Raw genomic sequence first — 19210 nt, 5'->3', positions numbered from 1 at the left:
CACCTCTTTTGACCACTTTTATCATTCTCTTTCCTGTGAATTTTATAACCAACTTGTAACTTTTTAATGTCACTGTGGCCTTCCTCTTGGTACCCTATAGAAGTATTTTAAACCATGAATGTGTTTTCTGAGCCATTGATGTATTTTATAAGAACTAATATTTTCTACTGCACTCTGAATGATTGAGGAGAGGTCTGTGCCCAGCTGTATAGGCTGTTTATGTTGTGTGTGTAAGATTATCTATTGCGCTTATTTTATCTCTTTTTACCTATCCTACAATGTCCTTTTTGCAATAAAGTATTGTTGATTGCTTGATTGATTAACTATAGTTAAAAAAAACCTTTTATAGTTTCACAACCTGCCTATGTGCATGTGTTGTTCTTACAAGGAATGAAGTTATTAAAGCACTTCAAAATTACTAATCCATAAACAATAAACTAAGATAAGTAAGGCAAGTTACGATAAGGAAGGGTCAAGTCTCCTAACACAGACTTTCTTTCTTTTGCTTCTCTTTATTTTGATCAGAATAATAACGGGTGGAAGTTGTGATTGTACCTTGGTGAAATAACAAGGGTCATTTACAACTATATATGTATAGAATGATGTTGCTACCTATATTGCTTCTCTTTATTTTGATCAGAATAATAACGGGTGGAAGTTGTAATTGTACCTTGGTGAAATAACAAGGGTCATTTATACCCAAAAACAAAGATAAAATACTGGGTGTTAGTGACATCGTAACGAATACTGAGGGGGTTGATTCAGACCATGATTCTGAGTTAAAATCAAGTGGAATTTTCCGTCGCAAAATTCATGTTTTTTTTTTAGTTTTTTTAAATTATTTTCAATTCTATACTTTTGCGATGGAAAATTCCACTTGATATTAACTCAGAATAATCAGATGAATCATCCCTCTCAGTATTCGTTACGATGACACTTACACCCCGTACAAGTACATACGGTAGCCATATAAGTAGGTATGGGTGTTAGTGACACCGTAACGAATACTGAGGGGGATGGTTCAGACCATGATTCTGAGTTGATATCAAATGGAATTTCGTGTCAAAAAAATCATGAATTTTTTTCTTTTCTTTTTAATTATTTTCCAATCCATACTTTTGCGACGGAAATTTCTACTTGATATCAACTCAGAATCATGGCCTGAACCACCCCTCAAAGTTTTCGTTACGATGTCACTAACACCCTGTATGCATATGTGTGTTATCCATGAAATTAGAAATTTCAAAAAACTTGAAAAAACTTAACAACGCCATCTATTGTGTTTTTGGGGAACGCCGATTGGAAAGTCCCTTATTGCAGTTGTAAGCATTATTTTATTCTTGAATAATAATAGGTACTAACTTTACAAACTAATAATCTTTCTTATATAGTTCACTGAACCTTCATTATGAATTTATCTAAGCCTATTTAGTCACAACATGTCTAATGCAAATCTTCAATGTTATGTCATATCAACAACAAAAAAGAGATAGAATGCGATTGTGTCTATTTCCTTCTCTGTCTATGCACAGTGACAGACATAGTATTGATTTTTATCTGTAATCCAATTAAAGTCCCTTAGTAAGCATACTGATGTTGAAAGTCAGTGCACTGGCCAGAGTAAGGCTAAAAATATCTCACTGTGACTAAGTTGGAACACCCACGCAAATATCTAGTAATGGACACACGTAGTGGCGGATTATCTTTTATGAAAACTAGGTATGTGACCTGAGGGCGCGAAATTACAAATGGCGCATGTAAAGTTTTTAAAAGTAGGTACCTAAATAAATATTTAAATTTCTACATACATACGTACATAAACTCACGCCTATTTCCCACCGAATTCCATTTTCTTCGATGTTGACACACTTCTCTTGCTTCCTCCACATTCATCAATCGTTTCATACACGCACGCCGGTTCAGAGTAGATCGTACTGAACCTTTTCTAAGGACATTTCCAATTTGGTCATATACATCCATCTAGGTCTTCCTCTGCCAGCTCTACCATCAACCTTCGCTTATAATACCGCTTTCGTAATCCTATTATCCTTCATACGCTGTACGTGTCCAAACCAACAAGTTTTTAAATTTTGTTTAGGTCACATTTGATGATTAATGGGGGACTTTCCAGGCGGCGTTCCCCAAAAACAATATAGATGGCGTTGTATAGATTAAAATTACCTAATTTCTCTATACAACGCCATCATCATAATACGAGGGTGTACCTAGACCCACGAATAAATAATAAGTCTATTTATTCGTAGGTGTAGACACTTAGGGTGGTATTAATAAACGAATCTCAGCTGAGACTGCCCTCAAGATCATGCTCAAGTCTCTGTTTTTATATGAGAACTGTCACATTGACATGATCTTGAGGGCAGTCTCGAAGCTGAGATTAGTTTATTAATACCACCCTTAATCCGCCTCTGGCCAGTCTTAACTCACATTTAACTAATTAAACCTAATCAGCTGGCCCGTGATAAATATGTTATTGATGAGTTTGTTTACTGAACTGCAGTCAACAACTTTATAATTAATTTTAATGTAATATTTTTTATTATTCATTTAAATATTTCACATCTCTCTCATAATACCAGAAAACGAACTATCTTGTATTCAATTATACATTCATACATAGGTACACTCTTATTGTCAACGAAATCAGTGTAGCAGTAGATTACATTGGCCTTTGCAAGGTCGTTTTCCTTGTCGTATTGCCGCCACAGCCACCAAGGTTGTATGTGGCTGCCTTCACTTCATTACAACTGCTGTTTTTCCTATGACTAACTTCAGACCATTATCTTATCAGTCATTCTCGTGAATCATCGTCGCGTCGTGAAAAACGAAAACAGAGCAATCACCTGAGCATTCCCTTTGTGTATGTTAAGTGGTACAATATTGCTTGAGAACAGTGTGAAATAATGGTACATTTTTGTTCTTTTGACTGTTCCACAGTTCGGGGAAAAGTGATGTAATCTTTGTACAATGTTATTAAACTGTTTTTCTTTTGTTAACAGGACACTGTGAACATTCTGAAAGCTGAAGGGTTTAAGTTCCCCACTTTGAAGGAGTCCGATGCAATGTTCTCAGCAGATACAGCACCGGAGTGGGCCGATGGTGAAGTGTGTCATAGGTTTGTAGCTGTGATTCATTTATTATCAATTACGTTGCAGGTTTCCTTGCCTTATACATTGACATTAGGTATTTCACTGTGCTATTATTGAGTTAGTTACTTCAAATTCAGTAGCAATGAGGGATTTTCCAGGCTACATTCACCAAAACCAATATAGATGGCATTGTTCAAGTTTAACATGATAATTACCTATTTTCTCATTACTCGAGTACATCATTATTCCAAAATACAATGGCCCCGATTCCTGCAGACACCGCCTAATTTTATTTTAAGTTATATCCGTCATTTTCATATCCGTCGAAAAGGAAAGGGACGGATGATTCACAGCTCTTAATTTTAGGAAGAATGAGTAAATGAATGAATAACCCGGACGAATCAAAAGGTACCTCGCTGGTATGCAATCCGTTTGACGTGCTGTCTACTTAACTGTGACGGGTTATTGGCGGATGTAAAATTTTTAGACGGTTGGTTTAGATTTGTGCTTAAAATTGACGTGTGTTCCATTAATTTTATGCTTGTCGATTACCCGTCCCTTTCCTTTTCGGCGGATAAGAAAATGACAGATATAACTTAAAATAAAATTAGATGGTATTTACAGGAATTAGCACCAATGTAATGGTAGAAGCTTATATAAAAATAATTGTTGCTTGATATTTGGAAAATGAAAATGTACATGAAATTAGTAGGTTAAACAAAGGAAAATTGTACAGCTGGCGCTATCTGTCTATGTTTTTAGGGAACGATTTGGAAATGGAAAGTCCCTCAGTGTTTGTAACAAACAAAAGACAAACGAGACTTCTTATCTGCAAATGCAATGGCAATGGGCTCACTTCCCCTGGGACATAGAACATAGCTGGCAAGGGCTTGGTGTACTATACACCTCTGTCTACCCCTTCCGGAATACAGGCGTGATGCTAAGTTATGTTCAATAATATGATTGTTATACAGATGTCGCGTGGCTTTCTCGTTGATGGTGCGTCGGCACCACTGTCGTGCTTGCGGCCAGGTGTTCTGCCAGCAATGCAGCTCCAAGACGTCCACCTTGCCTAAGTTTGGCATTGAGAAAGAGGTAGGTGACAAAATGTAAATAGGCTAGTTTCCAACTAGTCAAATCAGTTACTTTTTACTAAACATTAAAACACGAAATTACTATGGAATTTGTATGAAAAAGCACAATGTGATGTCATAGAAAAACGTGATAAAATGTTGGACTTATTATTATGTTTGTTTAATTAAAAATTCATAAATAAGTTAAATAGAAAAAAGAAAATGTTTTTCGTTATTTTTACATCTGTCTTCATTTACATAAACTGCCTATATACGTCCCACTGCTGGGCACAGGCCTCCCTTCAATCAACCGGAGGGGGTATGGAGCATACTCTCTTATTCTCTTCATTTAGTAATAAGAATTTCATAATTCATCTTGAACCTAGTACACAATCCAATTGTTCTATAAACTTCTAAAAAATTGCATTCAGACCGTATTAGTGGGTAAATTTTTCCGCATTTAGACTACAAGGTGGTCCATTACGTGTTATTATGAAAAAAAAAAGACTGCTAAGAAAATAGTCAAACGTAATTAGGTCTAGTTATTCCTATAGCACAAACTTGCTGGAATTTGATCACTCAACATTTTAACAGGTGCGAGTTTGTGATGCTTGCTATGACAAAGTAAGCCACCCACCATCATCAGCATCCAAGTTGGAGATTATTGACACTTCCAGCGACTATGGCCCGACGCAACCTCAGGTAGGTGAAAATGTAATAACTTTTATTTTAACTAGGTTTTCTTTTTGTTTATAGGTTATCTTCTTTGTTTTGGTTATGAAATGAAACGATAATAGCTTATACACAGTAAGTTTATTTAAAACTAAAGCTTATCAGTAAATATCATTGTGCCTCGTACGAGTCTCCCGGCATTTCACCACCAGGCACCAACATTGCAATATTGTTTCCATTCAGAAGTATTTGATCAAGTTTCGTTATTTTTCTCCCCTCCGGCGTAGATTCGTATTCTGTGACGTCATCTAGCAACATATTGACGAAATCATCAAAACCTTGCAGAGTTCCCACCATTTCTTTGTCGTTTTTCATTATAATATGAATTCGCGATCCAATACACTTGTCGACTAATTCGAGCGGTAATAATGTATTCGGGTTTGGTAGTGCAGCTTGAGCCATTGTTCAAATAAAGCTTTGAAGATTTTTAATAAAAAATTGTATTTAAACTGGATTTTAACAATAATCGCACATAAAATATTGTTCGGCGTTTAACTATTCACGATAATGTTTGACAGTTCAGTTTCCGTTCAGAAATATTGAATGTGATTAACATCATTTCAACCTAGTTTTTTTCCGAACGAAAAGTCTAATGTTACCAAATGCAAAAATATTAAAGTAATGGTAGTTTTCAGTAAATTTTAAACATTATTTTCATATTTCACTTAATCTACCATCTAGTCAAAGATTTCAATTTCTATGAATTATATTCTACCTACCCGCGGAGTCTGGCTTTAGTCTAAATGGCCGTAAGCCGTTAAGGAGTAAGAAGAGCGCACGCAGTTTGTCTGTCTTGCTTGCACTTTCGCGTTAGGCGGCCGTGCAGCACACTTAACGCATGGTATGGAGTGTCTGTGCTGTGCCTATGAAAAACCCGCGCCCCGGCCTACCTACTTGTCTCGCTTTCGATGCTCTGTGTGCACCAACCGTTAGTGACGGTTAAATTCGACTATTTCACGGTTGTAGACTAATAGTGTATGACCCACTTCGTAAGAGTCAAGATTAGCCCACTGGGCCGGATATTGGCCTCAAGGAGACACATACATTGACCCTTTTGTTTGCTTATCAACTGCACAGTGGATGCTTACGTAAGATCGGCACAGTCAAGTTGTGTCACTAGTAGAGCTACCTACTACTTACATACCTTCACGCCGGTGTTTTCTAATGGGGTCGGCAGAAAAAACTTACAAGTACATATAAATAAATCGTATGGTCACAGAGGAGGCTTGCACAAAACACACTCGTGATCCTAATAGGGTGGGCTGAACACAAATTATCAAAAGACAATATTCAGTCACTTTTGACACGAACCCCTGAATAAGGGCCCTATCTAACTAGGACACCAAGGTAACGTAACCTTTTTTCTTTTTGACGTGACTTATTTGTAGATTTGCCGCAGATGACATGAACTAACCGGACAAATGGGGAGCGTTGAGGGCTAAGCTTTCACCCGGTACAAAATTTAAGACAACAAGGCTGAGGGTGCCCAGTTGGGCGCGATCCTCGGCTCAGGGCGTCGTCTGAGAGGAAGAATATTTGAAAGAATTAATCGACCCTAAGTGGAGGAACCACTGCCCTATTTTTCCCTAAAAAGTAGCATGGAAAATGCTGCACCGACAAGAGCGTGGCTCTTAACGTCACCACCACGTCACGTGCACGTCACGGTAGCACTACCAACAGGACACTGTGTCAGATGCATACATCGCCACTTTTTAGCAGGGCTTTTCCCATGTGTATTTTATTTTGTGTGTTTGTATATATGTACAGTCATGAACAATATAATGTACCCACTTTAGGACTCTGTCGCACTAACATATTTGACATTTAGTGAGACTTACAGTTCAAATTGTCAAAAAAGTTAATGTGACATCGTACCAAAGTGTATACATATTAATGCTCCTGACCGTACTATTGTTGATGCACCATAATAAATAAATAAAAAGACATTCGTCTTATGAATTTAAACACTGGCGAGGAGTGGGTGTACGATACTATACCCCTCTGCCTACCTCTTTAAGGCTCCAGGCGTGATGTTATGCTATGTTAAGTAACCTCTAAAAGACGCACACACGACACCGCGCACATCCATAATTATATCCTCTGCGCGGTGACAGACCATCTGTCACAACTCGTTCACCGTTCAAGAGCAGTGCCATTATCGAATTACGGACCCTGCGCGCGCGCAGCTCTTTCGACTGCCACGGCCGCTGCTCTTTCCGCCGGCCTCCGTTGCATCCCGGAGAGGTGTGCAAGGGATGCGGAAATAGTTTAATCAAATCTTTATCTATCAAAAAAAGGTAAATTTGTTTTATATTCCGCAAATTATTGTATTGTTTTATTTTGTGCTTGTGGATTCCAGGGTTTGTGCCCAGTTAATGGCAATAGACTCGCCCCCGATTACCCTGGAATGCATTCCAAAGAGGTGTGCAAAGGATGCGGAAATAGTTTAATCAAAGCTTTATCTATTCAAAAGTACAATTGTTTTATCTTCCGGAAATTGTTGTTTTCTTTTGTTTTTTTTTTTATTTGTGATTTCCACTATTTGTGCCCGGTTGATGTCAATTAATAGGCTCGCCCTACAGTACAGTACCATAGAATTTTGTATTACTTTAATTATACGTTATTGTTACATTATGTAGGTAGCTATAGATAACCAACTACTATTATAAATGCCGTAAGTATTTATAATGAGGTGTAGTAATGACAATTGAGAAAGGTGTTATAGTATAGGGTGTTAGTGACATCGTAACTAGTTTGAGGGATGATTCAGGTCATGATTTGAATATTTATTAAGTGGAATTTTCCGTCGCTAAATTTATGGAACGGAAAATAATTAAAAAAAACACTAAAGTTATCACGAATTTTACGACAGGAAAATCCACTTGATATCAACTCCGAATCATGGTCTGAATCATCCCCCTCAGTATTTGTTACTATGTCTCTAACGCGCTGTATTTTCTTGGGTGGTTCGAAAGCGTAGAGGATGAATGAAAAAGCGTACCTATTTACTTAGTAGACGCGGAGGCGGGTTCGATTCCCGATGGGGACATATCACAAAAATCACTTTGTGATCCCTAGTTTGGTTAGAATATTACAGACTGATCACCTGATTGGCCGATAGTAAGACGATCCGTGCTTCGGGGGGCACGTTAAGCTGTTGGTCCCGGTTACTACTTACTGATGTAAGTTAGTAATCGTTACATGAGCCATGTCAGGGGCTTTTGGCGGCTCAATAGTAACCCTGACACCAGGGTTGATGGGATTGTTAATCCACCTCATAAACCACACGATAGAAGAAGAAGTAGAAGCGAAAGAGGAACGCTTATGTTACAATACCACGTTCACTGAAGCGTAGGTAAGCAGTTTCGTTAATCGTCGACATTAACTTACTTCTCAATATCGTAGATTCATTCGACAACGCTCGAGCGCTCCTCAAAAAGTATACTTACCATGGTTATGTGACATCTTTATGCTTGCCATATAGGTAATTTGTTATTCTAGCTGCAAGCATAGTAATAAATTATTCAGGGATTTAACTTCTATTCATATAAAACTATGATTGAATACAAAACACTGGGTATTAAACATGTCAACACTAATTGTTGTCCTTCTCCGTGGTACTTTGATAAAGCGCCATCTGCCGTCGAGTAGCTGAAATACCCACATTAGACCGTAACGGAAAGTCCGGTAATTTTTTCGTTCGATATTTTCTCATTTTGGCAATAAAATTGAGTAAAGAAATTGGTGCGTCGTGATGAAAGTAGTGGACCACGAAAAATTTGTGATATTTGGTCCATTATGTGAATACGTACGTAAACTCGCGCCTATTTCCCAATGGAGTAAGCAGAGACTACTTATGAATTTAATACTCCATCCACGTGTGTCATCCGGTTGTATTTGGATTATTTAAGGGAAAGTCAAAGCGAGCGGAACGTAAGTTAAGTACATAAGTAGGTATTAAAGTTAATGGGGCAGTTAGGGGTACATGTACCCACACTTGTAGGGCTAACGGTCATTTTATCGATTCTGACGATATAATTATGTCGTTTTGTCGATTAATGCTAATATGTGAACCCAAATAAGTTATGTCGTTCTGACAAAGTACGAACAAAATCACGTGCCACGCATGTTAGAGAAAAAGTCAAACTTATTTAATTCGAGAAAATTTATTGAATCGATCGATAATTTTATCACGTTGCGCATCTTAGCACTGCTGGTGAGGTGTGGGTACGGTCACGAGCATTAATATGTATACACTTTGATACCATGTCACATTAACTTTTTTGACAAATTGAACTGTAAGTCTCACTAAATGTCAAATATGTTAGTGCGACAGAGTCCTAAAGTGGGTACATTATATTGCTCGTGACTGTACTTACACCTATCACGTTGGTCTAACAGAAAGCTATAAGATAGGTGGTGAGTATCGCCGTCTATAATGGCCGAGCTGTGTTAGTGAAAACTACATTTAAAATAAATTTAAGTATAACTCATTGGTGCAGAAGTATTAAGTATTAGCTTGTTGGTATGTATACCTTCTTCTTAAACTGCCATGCATTATCGGGAGTCGGTGATAGTTCGCCACCCAAAATTCTAATTCAAAAATATTTATTTTTCAAAATTGGCTTACAAAGTTAGCGATTTTTGAACGTCAAAAAATTAAATTACATATTATGTAACTAGCTGTAAAACTACTACCACATCGGAATCTGTAACGCTGAGGGAAAGACGTGGGCAGAAAACCTCCCAACACAGGGCCCTAGTACTACTGTTTCATGTTTTCCTTTAAAATTTTTTAAATCCAGTTTGTATTACTTAATTTAAACCCCAAAGTCTTCTCTTTTCTGAGCCAGTTTGTATTACCTAAATGTAGAAAAAAATAACGCCAGAGTCTGTTGACTGAAGTTTATCCACATGCCCAAGCCAGAGTCTGGGTTTTATAAGAGAAAGTATATTTTTATATGGAACGCGATCAACGGTTGAAGACACTATTCCCATGCTAAAATTATCACGATGATAATTCAACAACATAACATAGCAACACCTGAATCCTCGAAGGGATAGGCAGAGATGTATAATACACCCACTCTTCGCCAGCTTTTGGTTGATACTTCACTACGTAGTATTTACCGGGTGAGAGCCTTCAGCGCTCCCCAAGTAGTTATCCGACCAAGTAGTCAGTCGCGTCAAAAAAAAGTATTTAAATAACTGAATTTACTGTATCTTGATGGACATCCAAACAATGAATTGTCGTGACATTGAAAGAAAATCGTCCTTTTTTAATGATAAATAGGTTATATGGACAAGTATTGTAGACTGAACTGATAAGAAATGACAAAAATATTATTGTTTTTATAAAAGCGCGTGTGTATTAGCTTAAGTTGTATAAGTTGTTACTAACATTAGAATATAAGTTGTTTGTTACTAACATATATGGATACAGTCCGAATTAAATAATTTGAATTTGAATTTGAATTTGAATAAATAGGCAACCTATGAGTTCCTAATGGGATGGGCACAGCAAAACGATTTTCCGATACTTTTGCGACGAAGAGCTGGATATGAACGTACCTATGTAGGAACTTGTTCATGGATAACGCGACTTCGCCTTAATTTGACATTCATACTTTATATCCTCAAATAAATACTGCTTGTTTGTTCTTGGTATTCAATATAATTATATAATAAACATCCTTATCATCTTGATTAAATAATAGAATGCAAGCTACAATGATTGCGGTATGACGGAAGCTAGGTAAGTCAGTGATTGTTGTGAATTTACGCAACATACCGCGTTTCAAAGTTAACGCAAAATGAGTTTGTCCGACGAAGAAAATACATTTTATGTTGTCGAAAAACTACCCAATTACCCTAGCAAATACAGCCGGTTTCACAGGTACCTCCGAAATCACATCATTTTAACCTACTTACGTGTTAATATTACGAATCACATTAAAAATGCTCACATAATTCATGATTTTTAATAGATCATAATACAAGTATATTGTACCTATGTAGGTAAACAATCTTACTACGATTAGGTACCTGCTGATACAGACAACAAAGGGTTCTTAGTGTTACTAAGTACCTATAGTAACATAATTATTATAAATCAATGTTCTAACTCATCAAATGGTTCACTTTTGTACCTACTATGATGGCTAGTCCACATTCGAATTTATTGGACAGTTATGCTAACTGTTATGAAATTGTAACTTATTATTAATATAATAATAAGAATATCTTATTGACAGTTTTATAATATTTCAGATGTAGCAATCTGCGCAATTCAAGTAGAAGGGGAACAGAGCGCATCGTATTTAAAAACGGCCATTTCAATTTGGAGAAATCCACATCGAAGTACCACGTCTTTCCCGACATCGTGACGACGTTTGTGGAAGCCCGATGGCGGTGGACTCTGATCTACTGCATCCTAACTTATATTACCACCTGGCTCATCTTCGCCGCAGTCTGGTGGCTCATTTTGTACAGCCATGGAGACCTCGAGGACGACCACTTACCCCACGCGATCAACACCACCGAATGGACACCCTGCATCAGGGAAATATACGACTTCACATCAATATTCCTCTTCAGCATCGAAATCCACACCACAATCGGCTACGGAACACGTTCGTTGACGTTGGAATGCCCTGAAGCCATGATAACCATGTGCATTGAAAGCATCCTCGGCACCATTATTCAATCGTTTATTATCGGAATCGTCTTCGCGAAATTAACAAGACCAAAGAACCGTGCACAAACTCTTCTGTTCTCCAAAAACGCCATCATCAACCAGAGGGATCGGTACCTTAGCTTAATATTTCGAATCGGGAACACCAGGAAATCCAGAATTATAGCTTCAAGTGTTCATGCATATTTGATTAGATACATCACAAAATTAGGTCAAAATAAGTTAAAAAATACTGATCAGATAAAATTGGACTTGAAAGTGGATAATAGTGAAGATATCTTGTTCATGTTTCCGATATCTGCTGTGCACAGGATTGACGAGAAGAGCCCATTTTACTCCATGTCTGCTTATGATATGCTGAAGACGAGGTTGGAGATTCTTGTTGTATTTGAGGGCACGATAGAGTCCACAGGACAACCCGTGCAAGCGAAGTCAAGTTACACGGCTCATGAAATCCTTTGGGGGCATCGTTTTCTTCAGCTGATGTCTTACAGCCGAGCCAAGCGTGGGCTCGTTATAGATTACGCGAAGTTTGACGAAACAATTCGAGTAAACACACCACTTTGTTCCGCCAGGGAACTGAGAGAGTTTTATGAGTTTGATGCGAATACTCAAGCGGTTGTTGCTAAAGCAATCACGTACACGTAGTCACTAATGGTACATGTTCTAATAAATTGGTACTGTCATCGTAATGTTTTCTTCAATTGTGGGTTCAATAACAGTATCAATTTCCTTAGCTCCATGAGGTCCTGGTACATTGTCTTCATTGCGAACATCTGCACTTGTAACAGCGATAGTTTTAACTTCACTGACGATAACATAACATTACAGTTTCTAATGTCACAGTCTAACTTTAATAACAAATTGTTATTCTCTTCGAGTTGTCTTTTAATATAATTTATTTCACTTATTCGAATACTCATTTTAGTAAATTCCACAACCGAATGGACGGAAATATTATACACAACTACCTATTTACTTATTTTAAAAATCGCTCGTAATTATCACACACATCGCGCTAAATAAGGACGTCTGAATATACTAGGTAGTAGGTCTGTACTACTGAGAAATATGCATTCATATCGAATTCTACAAAATGTAAAGTAATACTGGGTATGAGACATACAGTACTGTACACAAAAGTTGAGATAAATATCAAGAATTGATAGCAAGCTGATACATCGTTTAGATTGTCATAAGTATTACCTACTACGATTTATTTTAGCAATAAAGATAAAGTATGCGGCGTGTCTTTGTATATTCGCCCGTAGGTCTATAATAAATAGAATGTATACTAAGTAAATAGTAACACGAGGTCAATTTTTATCAACTTGCCTGTTAATACTGGTGCATTAAATGATACTACAAAGGCGCAGGTGTGTTGTAGGTATCTACATTAATTTCCTTAGACATAATGGTACTGAACTCGAGGCGAAACTAAATCCTAAAGCATATGGATTGAAAAGGGCCCTGTCTTGGAGTGAAAATTCAAACCTGGATTTTTGAATTTGTGTAGAAAATATAAAAAAAATGTTTATGCAAGTGTTTCACACAAATTTCCTGAAATATACATATAGATAGTGACATACTTACAGGCTCTCGCACGACTAGGTACCTAGCTTTCCATTTTGTTGCTAGGTGCAACTACAATCCCAATGTTAGGTACCTACCTATTGAATCATTTATAGCTAAAAACAGTAGAAGAAGAAGTAACTACTGAGTGCCGCTTGAGAAATCTTTTGTTTTGAATTGTACACAGGTAAATTATAAGCATCTAAGACTAAGTTATAGGTACGACCTCACAACCCACACGATAGAAGAAGAAGTTATATATAATGATAACATTTGGCCTCGAAGGGGGTGAAGGTTCTCTGTTCTTCTTGACCGGTTAGTAGTTTGAGTTAGGCCTCAGGAAACCCCTGAATTACCCCGAGTGCTATAAGGTAGGTAGATAAAAAGGGAAGGTACATAAAATCGTAGGTATGTAATGAAATAGTTTATAAAATAAACACAACATTCCCCGTAATCTCTATAGGGGTGGGGAGAACCACAAGTCTACCTATCAATATAATTTTAAGTAGGTATCTAATTTAAAATGAAATAACAAATACACAGAATAGTCTGCTCTTTCTCTCGTTAAATACTCAAAAACTACGTACTTACTGTCTACGATGAAGCAAACAATTATTTTTTTTATTAAAAAATAACAAAATACCAAGGAAAGGCCGTAAGACCTTTCCCCGCGGACCCTTGACACCAATATACGTGTGTTTTCGTCTGTAAAATCCGCTAATATAAAACTATATTATATTTGGGTGGTTTCACGATATAAAATAATAGTACCTTTTGCACCCCGGTGGTGCCATGGGCACGGAATAATACCCTTGACACTACCGGTGGTGCCATCGGGTATAGACGATCAGTAGTCAAGGGTCCGCGGGGAGACCTTTGAAGGAAAGATAAGAATAAATAAATTATAATTGTAAAGGCAAAAGTAGCAGTAACGCTGCAGTGCAGGCTCGACGGTCCATAGACAAGGAGACCGTATTGATTTATTTTGGTAGAATTTACTGTGCAATTATTGGCAACACTAGCATATCGAATGACGTTAACGCACTAATGCCAACGTTCACAAAAAAATTAACAAAAATTGACAAAAGTGTGCTGTCATTTTTCTGTTCATCGAATCAATCACTTGATATTTCTAAAACAATTCATCTCAATAATAGAAACGATGTTTCGAGCTAACAATTTCGATAAATTACTTGGTAGGTGCAATAGAGTGCGTTTTTGAAGTATTTAACTGTGTTGTTTGGCACATCAAAATTGATGTATTGGTGACGATATTTTTATTCGGAGTACTTTTCTCTGATTTGCATTCGACTTTCTACGACTGTTTAGTGTCATTATTGTCTCAAGCAAGTGCTGTTCTCATAATTTGTAGCCTTTTGGTGATGAAAGATATGACAAGAGTTTAGAAGACGATCAGTAATGGTGAAATAATTTGTTCTAGATAAAGCGACAAGTAATCTACGTCTGGATCCCGATTGGCCGACGATCCTACAAATTTGTGATTTGATTAGACAAAATGATTGCACGTAAGTCTCGGACACACGCCTTATAATGTCGATTTCCAATAAGAACTTATGGCATTTCTTATTTTCATGAACTATGTTTTGCTTGCAGCCCTAAGTACGCAGTGGGCGCTGTGAAGAAAAAGCTGTATTCCCAGAATCCACACCAGGCTATGTTTGCTCTCCTTACATTGGAGAGTATTGTAAAAAACTGTGGTATGCACTCTGACACATTCCTAAAACAATAACAAGCTGTTAGTGCAAGCCACACCAAGCTGTTAATCACTTTATTTTATTTAAATACACTTTCTATTCATAAGACAATTTTATTGAAGTCATTTTTTTGAGTTGCAGTATCATATGATATAATTGTTTTAAAAGCGTTCTTCAAACTAGGTATAATTATTTATTTATTATTACCTTATCAGAATTTTATATGTACACATGAGATAAAAATTGTATTTTCTACTACTGGCATGTTAAGTTAACAACCATAATACAGTTATAAATTTTGAATTTTACATGTTTATGGCTAAACAAATGGTGTAAGAATTACAGCAGGACAAATTGCATAGTGCAAAAAAGACAAGAGATATGTCTCTGGTGCACTAATGGTATACAGCTTAGTATGAAAGAGACAAACTATAATTTCAATCAAGTTATGTTTGGATCATAATATTGTATCCTCTCTTCAGTTGATTGACGAGAAGCCTGTGTCCAGCCAGCAATAGGTTATAGGCTGTTTATATTACATAATTAATGTATTGTATATAAACTCAGGGTCTGGAATACATGATGAGGTGGCATCAAAGGGCTTCTGTGAGATGCTGCGGGACCTGGTAAAAACTACACAGCACGAGAACCTCCGCACGAAGATCCTAGAGTTGATCCAGGCTTGGGCATTTGCCTTCCGTAACAATCAGAAATATAGAGCTGTTCAGGCAAGTACCCTATTTTACACTATTATAAAATAATAAACACTACTACACACACACTTACAGGAAAACACTTGTCACTAAAGCAACAATTAGTTCACTATTGTACACCTCTTTTAACCACTTTTAAGAAAGAAAGAAAGAAAGAAACATTTATTACTTCCGGACACCACAGACACAGACAGACAGGTACATTACATTTAACACAGGACAGAAACCACACAGAAATCAAAAAGTACATAGACAAAAAAAAATTACCAAAACAAAAAGAAAAAAAAACCAAAATTATAAAAACAATAATAATAAAACAACTTTCATCATTCTCTTTCCTGTGAATTTTATAACCAACTTGTAACTTTTTAATGTCACTTTGTGGCCTTCCTCTTGGTACTCTATAGAAGTATTTTAAACCATGAATGAGTTTTCTGAGCCATTTTATAAGAGTATTTTATAAGAACTAATATTTTCTACCGCACTCTGGATGATTGAGGGGAGGCCTGTGCCCAGCTGTATAGGCTGTTTATGTTATGTGTGTGTAATATTATCTATTGTGCTTATTTTATCCCTTTTTACCTATCCTATATGCAATGTCCTTTCTGCAATCAAGTATTGTTGATTGCTTGATTGATTAACTATAGTTAAAAAAAAATTTTATAGTTTCACAACCTGCCTATGTGCATGTGTTGTTCTTACAAGGAATGAAGTTATTAAAGCACTTCAAAATTACTAATAAATAACATAAACAATAAACTAAGATAAGTAAGGCAAGTTAAGATAAGGAAGGGCCAAGTCTCCTAACACAGACTTTCTTTCTTTTGCTTCTCTTTATTTTGATCAGAATAATAACGGGTGGAAGTTGTAATTGTACCTTGGTGAAATAACAAGGGTCATTTATACCCAAAAACAAAAAAAAATATGCATATGTGTGTTATCCATGAAATTAGAAATTTCAAAAAACTTGAAAAAACTTAACAACGCCATCTATCGTGTTTTTGGGGAACGCCGATTGGAAAGTCCCTTATTGCAGTTGTAAGCATTATTTTATTCTTGAATAATAATAGGTACTAACTTTACAAACTAATAATCTTTCTTATATAGTTCACTGAACCTTCATTATGAATTTATCTAAGCCTATTTAGTCACAACATGTCTAATGCAAATCTTCAATGTTACGTCATATCAACAACAAAAAAGAGATAGAATGCGATTGTGTCTATTTCCTTCTCTGTCTATGCACAGTGACAGACAGAGTATTGATTTTTATCTGTAATCCAATTAAAGTCCCTTAGTAAGCATACTGATGTTGAAAGTCAGTGCACTGGCCAGAGTAAGGCTAAAAATATCTCACTGTGACTAAGTTGGAACACCCACGCAAATATCCAGTAATGGACACACTTAGTGGCGGATTATCTTTTATGAAAACTAGGTATGTGACCTGAGGGCGCGAAATTACAAAGGGGCGCATGTAAAGTTTTTAAAAGTACCTAAATAAATATTTAAGTTTCTACATACATACGTACATAAACTCACGCCTATTTCCCACCGAATTCCATTTTCTTCGATGCTGACACACTTCTCTTGCTTCCTCCACATTCATCGATCGTTTTATACACGCACGCCGGTTCAGAGTAGATCGTACTAAACCTTTTCTAACGACATCTCCAATTTCGTCTATGTACGTCCTTCTAGGTCTTCCTCTGCCAGCTCTACCATCAACCTTTGCTTATAATACCGCTTTCGTAATCCTATTATCCTTCGTTCGCTCTACGTGTCCAAACCAACAAGTTTTTAAATCTTGTTTAGGTCACATTTGATGATTAATGGGGGACTTTCCAGGCGACGTTCCACAAAAACAATATAGATGGCGTTGTATAGATTAAAATTACCTAATTTCTCTTTGCTCGCATACATAATTCGAGGGTGTACCTAGACCTACGAATAAATAATAAATAAGTCTATTTATTCGTAGGTGTAGACACTTAGGGTGGTATTAATAAACGAATCTCAGCTGAGACTGCCCTCAAGATCATGCTCAAGTCTCTGTTTTTATATGAGAACTGTCACATTGACATGATCTTGAGGGCAGTCTCGAAGCTGAGATTAGTTTATTAATACCACCCTTAATCCGCCTCTGGCCAGTCTTAACTCACATTTAACTAATTAAACCTAATCAGCTGGCCCGTGATAAATATGTTATTGATGAGTTTGTTTACTGAACTGCAGTCAACAACTTTATAATTAATTTTAATGTAATATTTTTTATTATTTATTTAAATGTTTCACATCTCTCTCATAATACCAGAAAACAAACTATCTTGTATTCAATTATACATTCATACATAGGTACACTCTTATTGTCAACGAAATCAGTGTAGCAGTAGATTACATTGGCCTTTGCAAGGTCGTTTTCCTTGTCGTATTGCCGCCACAGTCACCAAGGTTGTATGTGGCTGCCTTCACTTCATTACAACTGCTGTTTTTCCTATGACTAACTTCAGACCATTATCTTATCAGTCATTCTCGTGAATCATCGTCGCGTCGTGAAAAACGAAAACAGAGCAATCACCTGAGCATTCCCTTTGTGTATGTTAAGTGGTACAATATTGTTTGAGAACAGTGTGAAATAATGGTACAATTTTGTTCTTTTGACTGTTCCACAGTTCGGGGAAAAGTGATGTAATTTTTGTAAAATGTTATTAAACTGTTTTTCTTTTGTTAACAGGACACTGTGAACATTCTGAAAGCTGAAGGGTTTAAGTTCCCCACTTTGAAGGAGTCCGATGCAATGTTCTCAGCAGATACAGCACCGGAGTGGGCCGACGGTGAAGTGTGTCATAGGTTTGTAGCTGTGATTCATTTATTATCAATTACGTTGCAGGTTTCCTTGCCTTATACATTGACATTAGGTATTTCACTGTGCTATTATTGAGTTAGTTACTTCAAATTCAGTAGCAATGAGGGATTTTCCAGGCTACATTCGCCAAAACCAATATAGATGGCATTGTTCAAGTTTTACATGATAATTACCTATTTTCTCATTACTCGAGTACATCATTATTCCAAAATACAATGTAATGGTACAAGCTTACATAAAAATAATTGTTGCTTGATATTTGGAACACATTATGTATAGAATTATATTGCTTCTCTTTATTTTGATCAGAATAATAATAGGGTCATCTTTTATACCCAAAAATAAAGATAAAAGATGCGTATGTCTGTTATACATGAAATTAGAAGGTTAAATGAAGGGAAATTGTACAGCCCCATCTATGTTTTTGAGAAATGTTACATGGAAAATCCTTCATTGTTTGTAACAATGGTTTTTCTAGGAGTCAAAATAAATTACAAACTACTCTTCCTTTATCTGCTTTACTGATGCTAAAGTCTCAAATAGATGCAATGGCAATGGGCTCCCATACATACATAAACTCACGCCCGTAATCCCTAATGGGGTGAGCAGAGCCACAAGTAATCAAAGACAACTTGCAGCCACTGTTGATACGATGTCGTAAGCATATGATAAACCTTATGGTGATAAGGGATCAGCCTATCGCCCATAAAATTAGTCCATCATGTTAGAGAACACAATCCC

General features: G+C 36.7%; 2 protein-coding genes across 14 annotated transcripts in view; both read left to right on the top strand.

Moving 5' to 3' along the window:
• Positions 1-19210, top strand: part of LOC126368857 (hepatocyte growth factor-regulated tyrosine kinase substrate) — a 34048-nt gene that overhangs the window by 1508 nt on the left and 13330 nt on the right. Inside the window, exons 1-5 of one of the 13 annotated variants that reach the window (XM_050013038.1) lie at positions 14218-14374; positions 14620-14704; positions 14793-14896; positions 15461-15621; positions 18338-18453. In XM_050013038.1, the coding sequence (XP_049868995.1) occupies positions 14341-14374; positions 14620-14704; positions 14793-14896; positions 15461-15621; positions 18338-18453 (500 nt within the window). In that variant the 5' untranslated portion in view covers positions 14218-14340. Of the gene's footprint in view, positions 1-2773; positions 2925-3017; positions 3134-4081; positions 4203-4774; positions 4883-14217; positions 14375-14619; positions 14705-14792; positions 14897-15460; positions 15622-18107; positions 18245-18337; positions 18454-19210 lie in introns of those variants that run through there. The other 12 variants (XM_050013043.1, XM_050013049.1, XM_050013046.1 and 9 more) reach the window with 12 other exon arrangements.
• On the top strand, positions 10669-12258 carry LOC126368940 (G protein-activated inward rectifier potassium channel 3-like). The gene is made up of 2 exons (XM_050013194.1): positions 10669-10808; positions 11183-12258. Exons 1-2 carry the CDS (start codon positions 10726-10728, stop codon positions 12252-12254), a joined length of 1155 nt encoding a protein of 384 aa, XP_049869151.1. The 5' UTR covers positions 10669-10725; the 3' UTR covers positions 12255-12258.

The sequence above is a fragment of the Pectinophora gossypiella genome, chromosome 8 (assembly GCF_024362695.1).
Source record: "Pectinophora gossypiella chromosome 8, ilPecGoss1.1, whole genome shotgun sequence".
Lineage (NCBI taxonomy): Eukaryota > Metazoa > Arthropoda > Insecta > Lepidoptera > Gelechiidae > Pectinophora > Pectinophora gossypiella.
This window is presented reverse-complemented; position numbering and strand designations above follow the sequence as displayed.

Coding starts and splice junctions, on each gene's coding strand:
- LOC126368940 (XM_050013194.1), top strand. CDS start 10,726: ATGAGTTTGTCCGACGAAGAAAATACATTTTATGTTGTCGAAAAACTA. Junction 10,809..11,182: donor AAATACAGCCGGTTTCACAG/GTACCTCCGAAA, acceptor ATAATATTTCAG/ATGTAGCAATCTGCGCAATT.